Source organism: Oncorhynchus masou, chromosome 1 (genome assembly GCF_036934945.1).
Source record: "Oncorhynchus masou masou isolate Uvic2021 chromosome 1, UVic_Omas_1.1, whole genome shotgun sequence".
Classification (NCBI taxonomy): Eukaryota; Metazoa; Chordata; class Actinopteri; order Salmoniformes; family Salmonidae; genus Oncorhynchus; species Oncorhynchus masou.
Genome location: NC_088212.1, coordinates 33927541 through 33946557, shown reverse-complemented (window position 1 = coordinate 33946557; position 19017 = coordinate 33927541). Strand labels below are relative to the sequence as shown.

At 42.5% G+C, this 19017-nt stretch overlaps 1 protein-coding gene across 1 annotated transcript in view; it reads left to right on the top strand.

The window, feature by feature from the left end:
• Window positions 1-18058, top strand: part of setbp1 (SET binding protein 1) — a 65534-nt gene extending 47476 nt beyond the window's left edge. The window contains exon 6 of the mRNA XM_064969697.1: window positions 12611-18058. Coding sequence (XP_064825769.1) covers window positions 12611-13083 — 473 coding nt within the window. The 3' untranslated portion in view covers window positions 13084-18058. The remainder of the gene's footprint in view (window positions 1-12610) is intronic.
• The last annotated feature ends 959 nt before the right edge of the window (window positions 18059-19017 follow it).

Below are 19017 nucleotides of genomic sequence, written 5' to 3'. Positions count from 1 at the left end.
TCACAGAGCTATAGACACTGAAGAACTGCCTTCAGATCAGTCACAGAGCTATAGACACTGAAGAACTTCCTTCAGATCAGTCACAGAGCTATAGACACTGAAGAACTGCCTTCAGATCAGTCACAGAGCTATAGACACTGAAGAACTGCCTTCAGATCAGTCACAGAGCTATAGACACTGAAGAACTGCCTTCAGATCAGTCACAGAGCTATAGACACTGAAGAACTTCCTTCAGATCAGTCACAGAACTATAGACACTGAAGAACTGCTTTCAGATCAGTCACAGAGCTATAGACACTGAAGAACTGCCTTCAGATCAGTCACAGAGCTATAGACACTGAAGAACTGCTGAAGGTCATCATTTTTTATGATGCATATATGCAGCTCGTAAATTTCTGCTACTTAATGTGTGTGTGTATATGTGTGTGTGTGTGTGTCCGCACCTAATAAATTGCTGCTACTCAGTGCTTAGTGTATTAGACTAATGACTCTTTGTCTCAGTAGAAGAGAGGCTATGGACAGGAGGCTTTATTATACTGAACACTATGGACAGGAGGCTTTATTATACTGAACACTATGGACAGGAGGCTTTATTATACAGAACACTATGGACAGGAGGCTTTATTATACAGAACACTATGGACAGGAGGCTTTATTATACTGAACACTATGGACAGGAGGCTTTATTATACAGAACACTATGGACAGGAGGCTTTATTATACAGAACACTATGGACAGGAGGCTTTATTATACTGAACACTATGGACAGGAGGCTTTATTATACTGAACACTATGGACAGGAGGCTTTATTATACAGAACACTATGGACAGGAGGCTTTATTATACAGAACACTATGGACAGGAGGCTTTATTATACAGAACACTATGGACAGGAGGCTTTAATATACAGAACACTATGGACAGGAGGCTTTATTATACAGAACACTGAACAGGAGGCTTTATTATACAGAACACTATGGACAGGAGACTTCATACAGAACACTATGGACAGGAGACTTTATACAGAACACTATGGACAGGAGGCTTTATTATACAGGAGGCTTTATTATACAGAACACTATGGACAGGAGGCTTTATTATACAGAACACTATGGACAGGAGGCTTTATTATACAGAACACTATGGACAGGAGGCTTTATTATACAGAACACTATGGACAGGAGGCTTTATACAGAACACTATGGACAGGAGGCTTTATTATACAGAACACTATGGACAGGAGGCTTTATTATACAGAACACTATGGACAGGAGGCTTTATTATACAGAACACTATGGACAGGAGGCTTTATTATACAGAACACTATGGACAGGAGGCTTTATTATACAGAACACTATGGACAGGAGGCTTTATTATACAGAACACTATGGACAGGAGGATTTATTATACAGAACACTATGGACAGGAGGCTTTATTATACAGAACACTATGGACAGGAGGCTTTATTATACAGAACACTATGGACAGGAGACTTTATACAGAACACTATGGACAGGAGGCTTTATTATACAGAACACTATGGACAGGAGACTTTATACAGAACACTATGGACAGGAGGCTTTATTATACAGAACACTATGGACAGGAGGATTTATTATACAGAACACTATGGACAGGAGACTTTATACAGAACACTATGGACAGGAGGCTTTATTATACAGAACACTATGGACAGGAGGCTTTATTATACAGAACACTATGGACAGGAGGCTTTATTATACAGAACACTATGGACAGGAGGCTTTATTATACAGAACACTATGGACAGGAGGCTTTATTATACAGAACACTATGGACAGGAGGCTTTATTATACAGAACACTATGGACAGGAGGCTTTATTATACAGAACACTATGGACAGGAGGATTTATTATACAGAACACTATGGACAGGAGACTTTATACAGAACACTATGGACAGGAGGCTTTATTATACTGAACACTATGGACAGGAGGCTTTATTATACAGAACACTATGGACAGGAGGCTTTATTATACAGAACACTATGGACAGGAGGATTTATTATACAGAACACTATGGACAGGAGACTTTATACAGAACACTATGGACAGGAGGCTTTATTATACAGAACACTATGGACAGGAGGCTTTATTATACAGAACACTATGGACAGGAGGCTTTATTATACAGAACACTATGGACAGGGGATTTATTATACAGAACACTATGGACAGGAGGCTTTATTATACAGAACACTATGGACAGGAGGCTTTATTATACAGAACACTATGGACAGGAGGCTTTATTATACAGAACACTATGGACAGGGGGATTTATTATACAGAACACTATGGACAGGAGGCTTTATTATACAGAACACTATGGACAGGAGGCTTTATTATACAGAACACTATGGACAGGAGGCTTTATTATACAGAACACTATGGACAGGAGGATTTATTATACAGAACACTATGGACAGGAGGCTTTATTATACAGAACACTATGGACAGGAGGCTTTATTATACAGAACACTATGGACAGGAGGCTTTATTATACAGAACACTATGGACAGGGGGATTTATTATACAGAACACTATGGACAGGAGGCTTTATTATACAGAACACTATGGACAGGGGGATTTATTATACTGAACACTATGGACAGGAGGCTTTATACAGAACACTATGGACAGGAGGCTTTATTATACAGAACACTATGGACAGGAGGCTTTATTATACAGAACACTATGGACAGGAGGCTTTATTATACAGAACACTATGGACAGGGGGATTTATTATACAGAACACTATGGACAGGAGGCTTTATACAGAACACTATGGACAGGAGGCTTTATTATACTGAACACTATGGACAGGAGGCTTTATTATACAGAACACTATGGACAGGAGGCTTTATACAGAACACTATGGACAGGAGGCTTTATTATACTGAACACTATGGACAGGAGGCTTTATTATACAGAACACTATGGACAGGAGGCTTTATTATACAGAACACTATGGACAGGAGGCTTTATTATACAGAACACTATGGACAGGAGGCTTTATACAGAACACTATGGACAGGAGGCTTTATTATAAAGAACACTATGGACAGGAGGCTTTATTATACAGAACACTATGGACAGGAGGCTTTATTATACAGAACACTATGGACAGGAGGATTTATACAGAACACTATGGACAGGAGGCATTATTATACAGAACACTATGGACGGGAGGCTTTATACAGAACACTATGGACAGGAGGATTTATTATACAGAACACTATGGACAGGAGGCTTTATTATACAGAACACTATGGACAGGAGGCTTTATTATACAGAACACTATGGACAGGAGGCTTTATTATACAGAACACTATGGACAGGAGGATTTATACAGAACACTATGGACAGGAGGCTTTATTATACAGAACACTATGGACAGGAGGCTTTATTATACAGAACACTATGGACAGGAGGCTTTATTATACAGAACACTATGGACGGGAGGCTTTATTATACAGAACACTATGGACAGGAGGCTTTTTATACAGAACACTATGGACAGGAGACTTTATTATACAGAACACTATGGACAGGAGGCTTTATTATACAGAACACTATGGACAGGAGGCTTTATTATACAGAACACTATGGACAGGAGACTTTATACAGAACACTATGGACAGGAGGCTTTATTATACAGAACACTATGGACAGGAGGCTTTATTATACAGAACACTATGGACAGGAGGCTTTATTATACAGAACACTATGGACAGGAGGCTTTATACAGAACACTATGGACAGGAGGCTTTATTATACAGAACACTATGGACAGGAGACTTTATTATACAGAACACTATGGACAGGAGACTTTATACAGAACACTATGGACAGGAGGCTTTATTATACAGAACACTATGGACAGGAGGCTTTATTATACAGAACACTATGGACAGGAGGCTTTATTATACAGAACACTATGGACAGGAGGCTTTAATATACAGAACACTATGGACAGGAGGCTTTATTATACAGAACACTGAACAGGAGGCTTTATTATACAGAACACTATGGACAGGAGACTTCATACAGAACACTATGGACAGGAGGCTTTATTATACAGAACACTATGGACAGGAGGCTTTATTATACAGAACACTAGGGACAGGAGACTTTATACAGAACACTATGGACAGGAGGCTTTATTATACAGAACACTATGGACAGGAGGCTTTATTATACAGAACACTATGGACAGGAGGCTTTATTATACAGAACACTATGGACAGGAGGCTTTATTATACAGAACACTATGGACAGGAGGCTTTATTATACAGAACACTATGGACAGGAGGCTTTATTATACAGAACACTATGGACAGGAGGCTTTATTATACAGAACACTATGGACAGGAGACTTTATACAGAACACTATGGACAGGAGGCTTTATTATACAGGAGGCTTTATTATACAGAACACTATGGACAGGAGGCTTTATTATACAGAACACTATGGACAGGAGGCTTTATTATACAGAACACTATGGACAGGAGACTTTATTATACAGAACACTATGGACAGGAGGCTTTATTATACAGAACACTATGGACAGGAGGATTTATTATACAGAACACTATGGACAGGAGACTTTATACAGAACACTATGGACAGGAGGCTTTATTATACAGAACACTATGGACAGGAGGCTTTATTATACAGAACACTATGGACAGGAGGCTTTATTATACAGAACACTATGGACAGGAGGCTTTATTATACAGAACACTATGGACAGGAGGATTTATTATACAGAACACTATGGACAGGAGACTTTATACAGAACACTATGGACAGGAGGCTTTATTATACAGAACACTATGGACAGGAGGCTTTATACAGAACACTATGGACAGGAGGCTTTATTATACAGAACACTATGGACAGGAGGCTTTATTATACAGAACACTATGGACAGGAGGCTTTATTATACAGAACACTATGGACAGGGGGATTTATTATACAGAACACTATGGACAGGAGGCTTTATACAGAACACTATGGACAGGAGGCTTTATTATACTGAACACTATGGACAGGAGGCTTTATTATACAGAACACTATGGACAGGAGGCTTTATACAGAACACTATGGACAGGAGGCTTTATTATACTGAACACTATGGACAGGAGGCTTTATTATACAGAACACTATGGACAGGAGGCTTTATTATACAGAACACTATGGACAGGAGGCTTTATTATACAGAACACTATGGACAGGAGGCTTTATACAGAACACTATGGACAGGAGGCTTTATTATAAAGAACACTATGGACAGGAGGCTTTATTATACAGAACACTATGGACAGGAGGCTTTATTATACAGAACACTATGGACAGGAGGATTTATACAGAACACTATGGACAGGAGGCATTATTATACAGAACACTATGGACGGGAGGCTTTATACAGAACACTATGGACAGGAGGATTTATTATACAGAACACTATGGACAGGAGGCTTTATTATACAGAACACTATGGACAGGAGGCTTTATTATACAGAACACTATGGACAGGGGGATTTATTATACAGAACACTATGGACAGGAGGCTTTATACAGAACACTATGGACAGGAGGCTTTATTATACTGAACACTATGGACAGGAGGCTTTATTATACTGAACACTATGGACAGGAGGCTTTTTATACAGAACACTATGGACAGGAGGCTTTATTATACTGAACACTATGGACAGGAGGCTTTATTATACAGAACACTATGGACAGGAGGCTTTATTATACAGAACACTATGGACAGGAGGCTTTATTATACAGAACACTATGGACAGGAGGCTTTATACAGAACACTATGGACAGGAGGCTTTATTATAAAGAACACTATGGACAGGAGGCTTTATTATACAGAACACTATGGACAGGAGGCTTTATTATACAGAACACTATGGACAGGAGGATTTATACAGAACACTATGGACAGGAGGCATTATTATACAGAACACTATGGACGGGAGGCTTTATACAGAACACTATGGACAGGAGGATTTATTATACAGAACACTATGGACAGGAGGCTTTATTATACAGAACACTATGGACAGGAGGCTTTATTATACAGAACACTATGGACAGGAGGCTTTATTATACAGAACACTATGGACAGGAGGATTTATACAGAACACTATAGACAGGAGGCATTATTATACAGAACACTATGGACGGGAGGCTTTATTATACAGAACACTATGGACAGGAGGCTTTATTATACGGAACACTATGGACAGGAGGATTTATACAGAACACTATGGACAGGAGGCATTATTATACAGAACACTATGGACGGGAGGCTTTATTATACAGAACACTATGGACAGGAGGATTTATACAGAACACTATGGACAGGAGACTTTATTATACAGAACACTATGGACAGGAGGCTTTATTATACAGAACACTATGGACAGGAGGCTTTATTATACAGAACACTATGGACAGGAGACTTTATACAGAACACTATGGACAGGAGGCTTTATTATACAGAACACTATGGACAGGAGGCTTTATTATACAGAACACTATGGACAGGAGGCTTTATTATACAGAACACTATGGACAGGAGGCTTTATACAGAACACTATGGACAGGAGGCTTTATTATACAGAACACTATGGACAGGAGACTTTATTATACAGAACACTATGGACAGGAGGCTTTATTATACAGAACACTATGGACAGGAGGCTTTATTATACAGAACACTATGGACAGGAGGCTTTATTATACAGAACACTATGGACAGGAGGCTTTATTATACAGAACACTATGGACAGGAGGCTTTATTATACAGAACACTATGGACAGGAGGCTTTATTATACAGAACACTATGGACAGGAGGATTTATACAGAACACTATGGACAGGAGGCATTATTATACAGAACACTATGGACGGGAGGCTTTATTATACAGAACACTATGGACAGGAGGATTTATACAGAACACTATGGACAGGAGGCTTTATTATACAGAACACTATGGACAGGAGGCTTTATTATACAGAACACTATGGACTGGAGGCTTTATTATACAGAACACTATGGACAGGAGGATTTATACAGAACACTATGGACAGGAGGCATTATTATACAGAACACTATGGACGGGAGGCTTTATTATACAGAACACTATGGACAGGAGGATTTATACAGAACACTATGGACAGGAGGCTTTATTATACAGAACACTATGGACAGGAGGCTTTATTATACAGAACACTATGGACAGGAGGCTTTATTATACAGAACACTATGGACAGGAGGATTTATACAGAACACTATGGACAGGAGGCATTATTATACAGAACACTATGGACGGGAGGCTTTATTATACAGAACACTATGGACAGGAGGATTTATACAGAACACTATGGACAGGAGGCTTTATTATACAGAACACTATGGACAGGAGGCTTTATTATACAGAACACTATGGACAGGAGGCTTTATTATACAGAACACTATGGACAGGAGGCTTTATTATACAGAACACTATGGACAGGAGGCTTTATTATACAGAACACTATGGACAGGAGACTTTATTATACAGAACACTATGGACAGGAGGCTTTATTATACAGAACACTATGGACAGGAGGCTTTATTATACAGAACACTATGGACAGGAGGATTTATTATACAGAACACTATGGACAGGAGACTTTATTATACAGAACACTATGGACAGGAGACTTTATTATACAGAACACTATGGACAGGAGACTTTATACAGAACACTATGGACAGGAGGCTTTATACAGAACACTATGGACAGGAGGCTTTATTATACAGAACACTATGGACAGGAGGCTTTATTATACAGAACACTATGGACAGGAGGCTTTATTATACAGAACACTATGGACAGGAGGCTTTATTATACAGAACACTATGGACAGGAGGCTTTATTATACAGAACACTATGGACAGGAGGCTTTATTATACAGAACACTATGGACAGGAGGCTTTATTATACAGAACACTATGGACAGGAGGATTTATTATACAGAACACTATGGACAGGAGACTTTATACAGAACACTATGGACAGGAGGCTTTATTATACAGAACACTATGGACAGGAGACTTTATACAGAACACTATGGACAGGAGGATTTATTATACAGAACACTATGGACAGGAGGCTTTATTATACAGAACACTATGGACAGGAGGCTTTATTATACAGAACACTATGGACAGGAGGCTTTATTATACAGAACACTATGGACAGGAGGATTTATACAGAACACTATGGACAGGAGGCATTATTATACAGAACACTATGGACAGGAGGCTTTATTATACAGAACACTATGGACAGGAGGATTTATTATACAGAACACTATGGACAGGAGGCTTTATTATACAGAACACTATGGACAGGAGACTTTATTATACAGAACACTATGGACAGAAGGATTTATACAGAACACTATAGACAGGAGGCTTTATTATACAGAACACTATGGACAGGAGGCTTTATTATACAGAACACTATAGACAGGAGGCTTTATTATACAGAACACTATGGACAGGAGACTTTATTATACAGAACACTATGGACAGAAGGATTTATACAGAACACTATGGACAGGAGGCTTTATTATACAGAACACTATGGACAGGAGGATTTATTATACAGAACACTATGGACAGGAGGCTTTATTATACAGAACACTATGGACAGGAGACTTTATACAGAACACTATGGACAGGAGGCTTTATTATACAGAACACTATGGACAGGAGGATTTATTATACAGAACACTATGGACAGGAGGCTTTATTATACAGAACACTATGGACAGGAGGCTTTATTATACTGAACACTATGGACAGGAGGCTTTATTATACAGAACACTATGGACAGGAGGATTTATTATACAGAACACTATGGACAGGAGGCTTTATTATACAGAACACTATGGACAGGAGGCTTTATTATACAGAACACTATGGACAGGAGGCTTTATTATACAGAACACTATGGACAGGAGGCTTTATTATACAGAACACTATGGACAGGAGGCTTTATTATACTGAACACTATGGACAGGAGGCTTTATTATACTGAACACTATGGACAGGAGGCTTTATTATACTGAACACTATGGACAGGAGGCTTTATTATACTGAACACTATGAACAGGAGGATTTATTATACTGAACACTATGGACAGGAGGCTTTATTATACAGAACACTATGGACAGGAGGCTTTATTATACAGAACACTAAATGTTTTATTCCCATCACATCTTTCATATCTCTAAACACTCAATCATGATCATAATATGATGAAGATCTCAATTCCTTTGGGCTAGTTTACAATTTCAGAGTCAAGAGTAAACGGTTTATGTCTTTTGAAATCATCAGCAAGCCATTTGATAGCTGTGAGTACCGATGATGGGCAGATTATGAATGAATTTGTGTGTCATACTTCCTGTTGTCTTTCAAGTCATCTTAGATAGACCAAGAGCAGGGAGGATAGAAAGAGAGAGAGATAGCAAGGAGGATAGAGAGAGAGAGATAGCAAGGAGGATAGAGAGAGAGAGATAGCAAGGAGGTTAGAGAGAGAGAGATAGCAAGGAGGTTAGAGAGAGAGAGAGAGCAGGGAGGAGAGAGAGAGAGAGAGAGAGAGAGAGCAGGGAGGATAGAGAGAGGGAGAGAGCAGGGAGGTTAGAGAGAGGGAGAGAGCAGGGAGGATAGCGAGAGAGAGCAGGGAGGATAGCGAGAGAGAGCAGGGAGGATAGAGAGAGGGAGAGAGCAGGGAGGATAGAGGGAGAGAGCAGGGAGGATAGAGAGAGAGAGAGCAGGGAGGATAGAGAGAGAGAGCAGGGAGGATAGAGAGAGAGATCAGGGAGGATAGAGAGAGAGAGAGCAGGGAGGATAGAAAGTGAGGGAGTGCAGGGAGGAGAGAGAGCAAGGAGGATAGAGAGAGAGCGCAAGGAGGATAGAGAGAGGGAGAGAGCAAGGAGGAGAGAGAGAGAGCAGGGAGGATAGAGAGAGGGAGAGAGCAGGGAGGATAGACAGAGAGATCAGGAAGGATAGAGAGAGAGAGGGAGAGGGAGAGCAGGGAGGATAGAGAGAGGGAGAGAGATTGCAGGGAGGATAGAGAGAGAGAGAGAGCAGGGAGGATAGAGAGAGAGAGAGAGCAGGGAGGATAGAGAGAGGAGGAGAGAGAGCAGGGAGGATAGAGAGAGGGAGAGAGCAGGGAGGAGAGAGAGAGCAGGGAGGATAGAGAAAGGGAGAGAGCAGGGAGGATAGAGAGAGAGAGAGAGAGCAGGGAGGATAGAGAGAGGGAGAGAGAGAGAGAGCAAGGAGGATAGAGAGAGGGAGAGAGAGAGCAGGGAGGATAGAGAGAGAGAGAGAGAGAGAGAGAGCAAGGAGGATAGAGAGAGGGAGAGAGAGAGCAGGGAGGATAGAGAGAGGGAGAGAGCAGGGAGGAGAGAGAGAGAGCAGGGAGGATAGAGAAAGGGAGAGAGCAGGGAGGATAGACAGAGAAATCAGGGAGGATAGAGAGAGAGAGGGAGAGGGAGAGCAGGGAGGATAGAGAGTGCAGGGAGGATAGAGAGAGGGAGAGAATGCAGGGAGGATAGAGAGAGAGAGCAGGGAGGATAGAGAGAGGGAGAGAGAGAGCAGGGAGGATAGAGAGAGGGAGAGAGCAGGGAGGAGAGAGAGGGAGCAGGGAGGATAGAGAAAGGGAGAGAGCAGGGAGGATAGACAGAGAAATCAGGGAGGATAGAGAGAGAGAGGGAGAGGGAGAGCAGGGAGGATAGAGAGAGGGAGAGAGAGTGCAGGGAGGATAGAGAGAGAGAGCAGGGAGGATAGAGAGAGGGAGAGAGCAGGGAGGAAAGAAAGTGAGAGAGTGCAGGGAGGAGAGAGAGAGAGAGAGCAAGGAGGATAGAGGGAGAGAGAGAGAGAGCAAGGAGGATAGAGAGAGGGAGAGAGCAGGGAGAATATAGAGAGAGAGGGAGAGAGCAGGGAGAATATAGAGAGAGAGGGAGAGAGCAGGGAGGATATAGAGAGAGGGAGAGAGCAGGGAGGATATAGAGAGAGGGAGAGAGCAGGGAGATTTTAGAGAGAGAGGGAGAGAGCAGGGAGGATATAGAGAGAGGGAGAGAGCAGGGATATTTTAGAGAGAGAGGGAGAGAGCAGGGAGAATATAGAGAGAGGGAGAGAGCAGGGAGATTTTAGCGTGAGAGCGAGGGAGAAAGCAGGGAGAATATATATATATAGAGAGGGAGAGAGCAGGGAGAATATAGAGAGAGGGAGAGAGCAGGGAAGATATAGCGAGAGGGAGAGCAGGGAGGATATATAGAGAGAGAGGGAGAGAGCAGGGAGAATAGGGAGAGAGCAGGGAGAATAGAGAGAGAGGGAGAGCGCAGGGAGTATATATATATATATATATAGAGAGAGAGAGAGTGAGAGAGCATGGAGGATGTAGAGAGAGTGAGAGAGCAGGGAGGATGGAGAGAGAGGGAGAGCATGGAGGATGTAGAGAGAGAGCATGGAGGATATATAGAGAGAGAGCATGGAGGATATATAGAGAGAGAGCAAGCACGTTTAAAGGCTGCTGGTTTGGGCCTGTTATGTCTGATTGTGATTTTCCTCCATTTTGGCTCTGGTCCAGTCTGGGAACGTAGCCCAGAGAGAAGAGGGGGCTGTAAGGGGAGGGAGGGAGGGAGGGAGGGGGAGGGAGGGAGGGAGGGAGGGAGGGAGGGAGGGAGGGAGGGAGGGAGGGAGGGAGGGAGCTGCGTGTATGAAGGGCAGAGTGCCCAGTTTACCAGCATTGAAGGAAACAATATGGCTCCAGTTTCCTCTGCTCAGCCACTCTTCTTATGCTGTGTGTGTGTGTGTGTGTGTTTGCATTGCGAATATGTGTGTTGCGTGTGTCTGGCCTGTTTGCCAGTCTGTGCTCCAGATGCGTAGAAACACTATTGTGTAGAGACACATTTAATGGTTGAAGGAGACATTTCTGTGGATTTCCTGCTAGCAGGATGGAAGCTCCACACTCTCTCAATTCAATTCAAAGTGGCTTTATTGGCCTGGGAAACATTTATCTCTCTCCATCACTCTCTCTCCTCTCCACTCTTTAGTACAGGATGGAATCTCTACTTCTGTCTCATCTGCAATGTAGGCCTGAATATGGAGGAAATTAGCAGGAAGCAGTTCAAACAAAAACAGTGTTTCTGTCAATGAGTAAAATTTGCATGTCTCATCCAATTTTTGCATTCAGGCCAAGTCTTTCTTGCTGACATCGTCTTGTGAACCCCTCTGATTTTGCCTTAGTTTCATTGTCATATCAAATATCTTGTTAAATGGTGGTCTTGTAAAATGCCCCCCTCTCTTTCCCCTTCCTCTTCTCCATCTGTTAAGTCAATGAGCTTTGCCATCTTCATTCAATATCTTACATTGCCAAAGTGCGATCACATAACTCTCTTTTCTCTCTCTCTCTCTCTCTCTCTCTCTCTCTCTCTCTCTCTCTCTCTCTCTCTCTCTCTCTCTCTCTCTCTCTCTCTCTCTCTCTCAGGTAAGAGGAGGTACAAGCGCCATGAGGTGGAACAGATTCACGGTGAGGTCAGGAGGATGTGTTCTCTCAACAACGTGCTCAACAGTCAGAGGAGTTTTGAACACGTGCAGAAGATCCTGCGTGTGAAGCGTCTCCAGCGCCAGGCCAAGACTGGCAACAACGTCGTCAAGAGGCGACCTGGTCGCCCCCGGAAACACCCTATTGATGAATCTGAACCCACCAGTTATGGGAGGGACGAAGGGAGGGGCTTCGGGATGCCGGTGTTGGAGAGGTGTGTGGACCTACCGGGTAGGCGGAGCTTAAGACCAAGTCCCATCCCCCAGCCTCTGGAGTTTTCCAATCACGACTCTATCTCAGTGGCCATTGAGACGGTGGTGCACCGAGCACGCTCTCTGGCGCCCCCACCGGCCAGAGGAAGGAAACGTAGGGGGAGGTGCAGGAGAGAGGAGGGAGGGGATATGACCTTCCACTAGCCAATCAGACAGCATCACAATTGCAGATAGGCCAGAGCTAATCTATCTATCAGAGAGCTGGTGAGAGGATGCTGCATTCAAAACCAAGTGGGAAGGTAGTATTTACCACATACGACTGGAAAAATCCACGGGAACGCCTCTCCAACTGGCAATTACTAGTGGGAAACGCAACTATCGTTGCACCTAATAAGGAAATTACCTCGATAACACCATTTTCAGCAAATAAATGCAACAACAAAACATTTTATTTTTTAAAAGCTATGGTTTTTTAACACCATAATTTGTTTACAAGCATGATAGCGGTACTTTTAGTTTATGGTTAACGAAGCTTGTTGGCTATTAGCCAATCAGCGTTTCTCAACGAGTTCAAAGCATGTGAATGCATCCTACTGGTAATTACCCCTTTACAACTGGGTAATTACCACCTACCCACTTGGTGATGAACACAGCAATAGCAGCCAAACAGACAGCAATGCTGGGACCACCTCTGTGCACTTTGACCTAATGGCTTGTCTGTTTTTCTTCTGTGATTGGATATAAGGAGAGTGACTGCAGTAGGTCTCTATGAAGGAACATTAGGAGAGGAGTAGTGTTTAACTCTGAACGAGTGAAGAGGGGAGGACTGTTGCACCCTGAATGAGAGTGCCACTGAGGACGAACAGTGACTCTTATCATACATGTATGTGATACAATGATGCGTACCGTCCTATAATATGATACTGTATGGTACTTTATGCTACAATATCTGATACTATACGGCACTCTTTGATAAGATGCTGTATGATACTATGGTACTATACAGTATGAGATACTGTGGTACTTTATAATACTCTTTATCTGAATGTGGCATTAGCCACGTCTCTACCAGCAGACTGGGGGTGGTGATTGGATAATATGATACTGTGCAGCTCTGATCATGTTTTTGCCTTCTCTGATGAAGCTAGTTAATGACCACCTACCTTATCCCACTCACCCTTCTATCCCTCACCTCTCATACCCACAGGATCTAAGACCAGTAACTCACCCTACCCACTAGCCCTTCTACACTCTCTCTACTCCCCCTGCCCTGTCCTGGGCATGGATACTTTAAAGGCAATATGTTGGACTGAGCTTCCCTGGCTGTAGGTCTCTACAGCTGTGGTCTAACTGTACATAGGAGCATACTCCACTTTCACCCACTTTTTACCACGGGGAAAACAGCCTATCTACATGTACTGGCTTATATCAAATAGAAGTGTTGTACAATAGACCATAAACGTTGGGATTGTTGTTTTATTACCAAAAATAGACCTGGATGGGACTCAAGACCTGTTTGTTTTCAGACTGAAGGAACCACATGTATTCATTCATTTATTTTGTGTATGAGAAGGCCATCACACACATGGGAATATCAGGCGTGTTTGACGAAACCTTGGTTTTAATGCACTATATAAACATACGCTTACATTTAATCAAAAGTCAGCACTTACATGCTTGTTCTAGCCTTACGTTTTGGCCTTGACTTCAATGGGGAATATCCATTCAGAAACATGTGCATTCATTTAATCAATTTGAATATGCAGGACGCTCAGCCAATGGTGTCAAACCTAAGCCCAAGTCTGAGATTTGATTGGACAGTGAAGCTGGAGGAGGGTTAATGATCAGTGTTTTGTAGTGAGTGTGTGGTACTCTAAAGATTCTGTCTGAGTAGTGGTTGAAAAATAACATAACACAAAATGTAAAGATTGGAATAAGAAAACCAAAGTCTCAGAGATATGTGTGTTTCACGGACTTGTCAGGTGTGGGGTTGTCAGCATTCTCAATCTGCAGTTAAACACACCAGCTAGCTATCATGTCTTCAGTATTTCAGAAAATACCAGTGGGTCAGTATTTCATTGGGGACCTGTAAATGTAATGTAAACTTGGGAAGCCTCTCCTCTCTCTGTGGGGGTCTTGTCAGCTCCAGCAGTTCTGCACGTGCCTTATGTTTGTTTCTGAAACCATCACATCTCATTTTGGGGGAATTCAAAATGGTGGAGAAGTTACTGCGATTGAAACCACGTACTTATGATTGTGCATTTACAACACGTGTGTCTTAGCAACCACAACGCGGGCACTACCTGTGTCCCTTTGCAGCCATACATACAACAGGCCTGATTCCATTTCAGTTGCAAGCCCCTTGTGCTCACCCTGGCTCTTTGGAGTGAACAGATGTGAAAAGGCTCGGTTAAGCATCATGGGAACGAAAAATGGATCCATCACGTACACTATTACACACATCCAGTCCTTTCATATCTGAGCGCTTTGAGCAAAGGTGGTGGTAAGAGCCAGGGAAAGGGGCCCTGAACTGAAATGGAACCAGGCCCCAGGCGGTGGACAGGCTGTGCCAGGGGAGTTGTATTGGGAACCATGCTGTCTTACGTAGTTGTTTGCTATGCATCAGGTCTGGCCTGGGCTGTCTGAGGGAATCCACCCTTCCACAAAGACAAATAAGTGTCTTAATTACCCAATAAAACATGAAGTCATTTAACCAGAAGTGTGAATAATAACAGTAATAATTTGTAAAGCGTTGTGCAGAAAGTGACTATCATTTAATGTCAACTTTAGTGACTGCAGCTCCCTGCAGTGCTGCCTTAAATCAGAAGTCAAGCTCCAGTACTGAAGTGTTTGTCTGTTGTAAATAGTGTCTGTTCTGTTGTGTTCTGTTGTGTTCTGCCTGCATGGATACAAACTGGGCTCAGTTACTGGCTGATATAGCCTAAACCTAAACCTATCGTAGACCACAGACCTATCGTAGACCACAGACCTATCTTAGACCACATTTGACATTAGAGCCAGCAAGCCCCCATAAGTCAGTCCCTATCCATCCATCAATTAGAATGTTCGTCAAACAATCATCGCAAGGTTGAGATCCCAGGGCCTGTGCCAGCCTATGATAGTGTCTCTCATTGCACTTCAGCTAAGACCAAGAACCCTCATTGGCTAGCAGCTATACTCCCCTGAGCCAATGGGTGCCTAGTGCAGCAGTGTGTGCGTGTGTGTGGGACTTGCTCAGAGGGCATTACCAAAAATACACCTGTCCTTGTCAGTGTGTGTGTCAGCTCACACGCTGCGCAGAGACTGAGCCTGAACTGGATCTCATAACCAAATTACACCTTTCACAAGAGGTCTGGATCTCTCTAAACCTTTCTAGGGTCTAAGTGTGGTCTAGATGAAGTCTAGGATTGGTCTAAGGAATCTAGATGTAGTCTAGGATTGGTCTAAGGAATCTAGATGTAGTCCAGGATTGGTCTAAGGAATCTAGATGTAGTCTAGGATTGGTCTAAGGAATCTAGATGTAGTCTAGGTTGGTCTAAGGAATCTAGATGTAGTCTAGGTTTGGTCTAAGGAATCTAGATGTAGTCTAGGTTTGGTCTACGGAATCTAGATGTAGTCTAGGTTTGGTCTAATGAATCTAGATGTAGTCTAGGATTGGTCTAAGGAATCTAGATGCAGTCTAGGTTTGGTCTAATGAATCTAGATGCAGTCTAGGTTTGGTCTAATGAATCTATATGTAGTCTAGGATTAGATGAAGTCTAGGATTGGTCTAATGAATCTAGATGTATTTTAGGATTGGTCTAATGAATCTAGATGTATTCTAGGATTGGTCTAATGAATCTAGATGTGGTTTAAGGGGTCTAATGAATCTAGATGTAGTCTAGGATTGGTCTAATAAATCTAGATGTGGTTTAAGGGGTCTATAGGCTTGGCAGCTCAATATTCCATGGTTGGTCTCTGATGTTTGAGTTAAAGCCACTAGGATCTGTCTGTTTCTCTCTCTACCAGCCGATGTTCCGGTGCCTTCTACAGCTGACTAGTATTGTCCCGATCCTCTGCTTTAACGCTACACAAGACCCATCGCGTGGTCCAGTACAGTCCCGTACGGTCAAGTTGGGTTTTGCTGTCTTTTGTTATGTACTGGGTTCTGTATTCACTCTGGTCCAACTGTATAACTGGTATGACTCCAGGTAGAAGTTTACCCAACCCTAAATCCTAATCTTCATCATCACGGGGACGAAGGAACATCTGGTCCTGGATCAGTGGTTAGGGAAGACCTCTGCCTCTACACTGAGACCAGTCTGACCATTCCAGGACAGCCACTGGAGCTGAATCATACTGCATGCGCCTCAAATCACAGCCTACATAGTGTACTACCACAGAACCTGTTCAAACGCAGTGCGCTGGTATGGAGTCATTTGAGAAGCAGCCACAGTCTCTACTAATATGTGTAGTCATTAACATATATGTTATGTTTCCAAGCTTTAATGTTGTTCAACGCTGAACACGCAGATGAAGCGTCAATGAGGAAACCAATAGATGTACTTTGCAAGAGCACAAAGTGAGCTCTTAACTGTGTTGGCATATTTGAGTTTGAATACATAGTGTATTTGAACCTTTTTAGGAGAGTGGGTTTTCCTTTCTTTGCTCCACTTGATTGTCTGCATTACGATTTTAGACGAGCGGAGAAGTTGACTTTCAGTTGAAATTGGAGCAAAGACTTGTACATTGTTTGATATGTTTGTTTTTGTAATGGATTTTTAATTCATAAAGCATTTTTGTACATTGTATGAATATTAAAAATGGCAAATATTTGACATGTAGACATAAGTAAATACTTAGATGCTCATGCATATGCATATATCCTTCTTCGTATGTATGTGTAAATGTACACATATTTTGTATTTGCCTTCACTCATATACAGATATATGTCATATGCACATATACATGCAATATACTGTATATGTATAGCCATGTCTGCTGGCATGCTTCTGGTCATGTTTACTTAACATGATCTTGTCGTCTTTATTTTCATTTTTTTTCTCTTTTCTCTGAGGAAAAGCTTGTTCTTTTGCTACCGTTTTCCTGGCTGGCCGCATTGGGCACTTATTAAGATGAAATTGAACTTGTTAATGTTATTCATTGTGTGAAATAATAAATGAGTTTATTGAAAGCTGATGATGTCATTGGTGTGTTTTTTGTTCTTCGGCCTTTCCTTAAGGTAACCTTCCACATGGAGACATGGGGTTTGTTCTTCGGCCTTTCCTTGAGGTAACCTTCCACATGGAGACATGGGGTTTGTTCTTCGGCCTTTCCTTGAGGTAACCTTCCACATGGAGACATGGGGTTTGTTCTTCAGCCTTTCCTTGAGGTAACCTTCCACATGGAGACATGGGGTTTGTTCTTCAGCCTTTCCTTGAGGTAACCTTCCACATGGAGACATGGGGTTTGTTCTTCGGCCATTCCTTGAGTTAACCTTCCACATTGAGACATGGGGTTTGTTCTTCGGCCTTTCCTTGAGGTAACCTTCCACATTGAGACATGGGGTTTGTTCTTCGGCCTTTCCTTGAGGTAACCTTCCACATGGAGACATGGGGTTTGTTCTTCGGCCTTTCCTTGAGGTAACCTTCCACATGGAGACATGGGGTTTGTTCATGGAGTAACCTTCCACATTGAGACATGGGGTTTGTTCTTCGGCCTTTCCTTGAGGTAACCTTCCACATGGAGACATGGGGTTTGTTCTTCGGCCTTTCCTTGAGGTAACCTTCCACATGGAGACATGGGGTTTGTTCTTCGGCCTTTCCTTGAGGTAACCTTCCACATGGAGACATGGGGTTTGTTCTTCGGCCTTTCCTTGAGGTAACCTTCCACATGGAGACATGGGGTTTGTTCTTCGGCCTTTCCTTGAGGTAACCTTCCACATGGAGACATGGGGTTTGTTCTTCGGCCTTTCCTTGAGGTAACCTTCCACATGGAGACATGGGGTTTGTTCTTCATGGGGTTTGGCCTTTCCTTGAGGTAACCTTCCACATGGAGACATGGGTTTGGGCCTTTTTGTAACCTTCCACATGGAGACATGGGGTTTGTTCTTCGGCCTTTCCTTGAGGTAACCTTCCACATGGAGACATGGGGTTTGT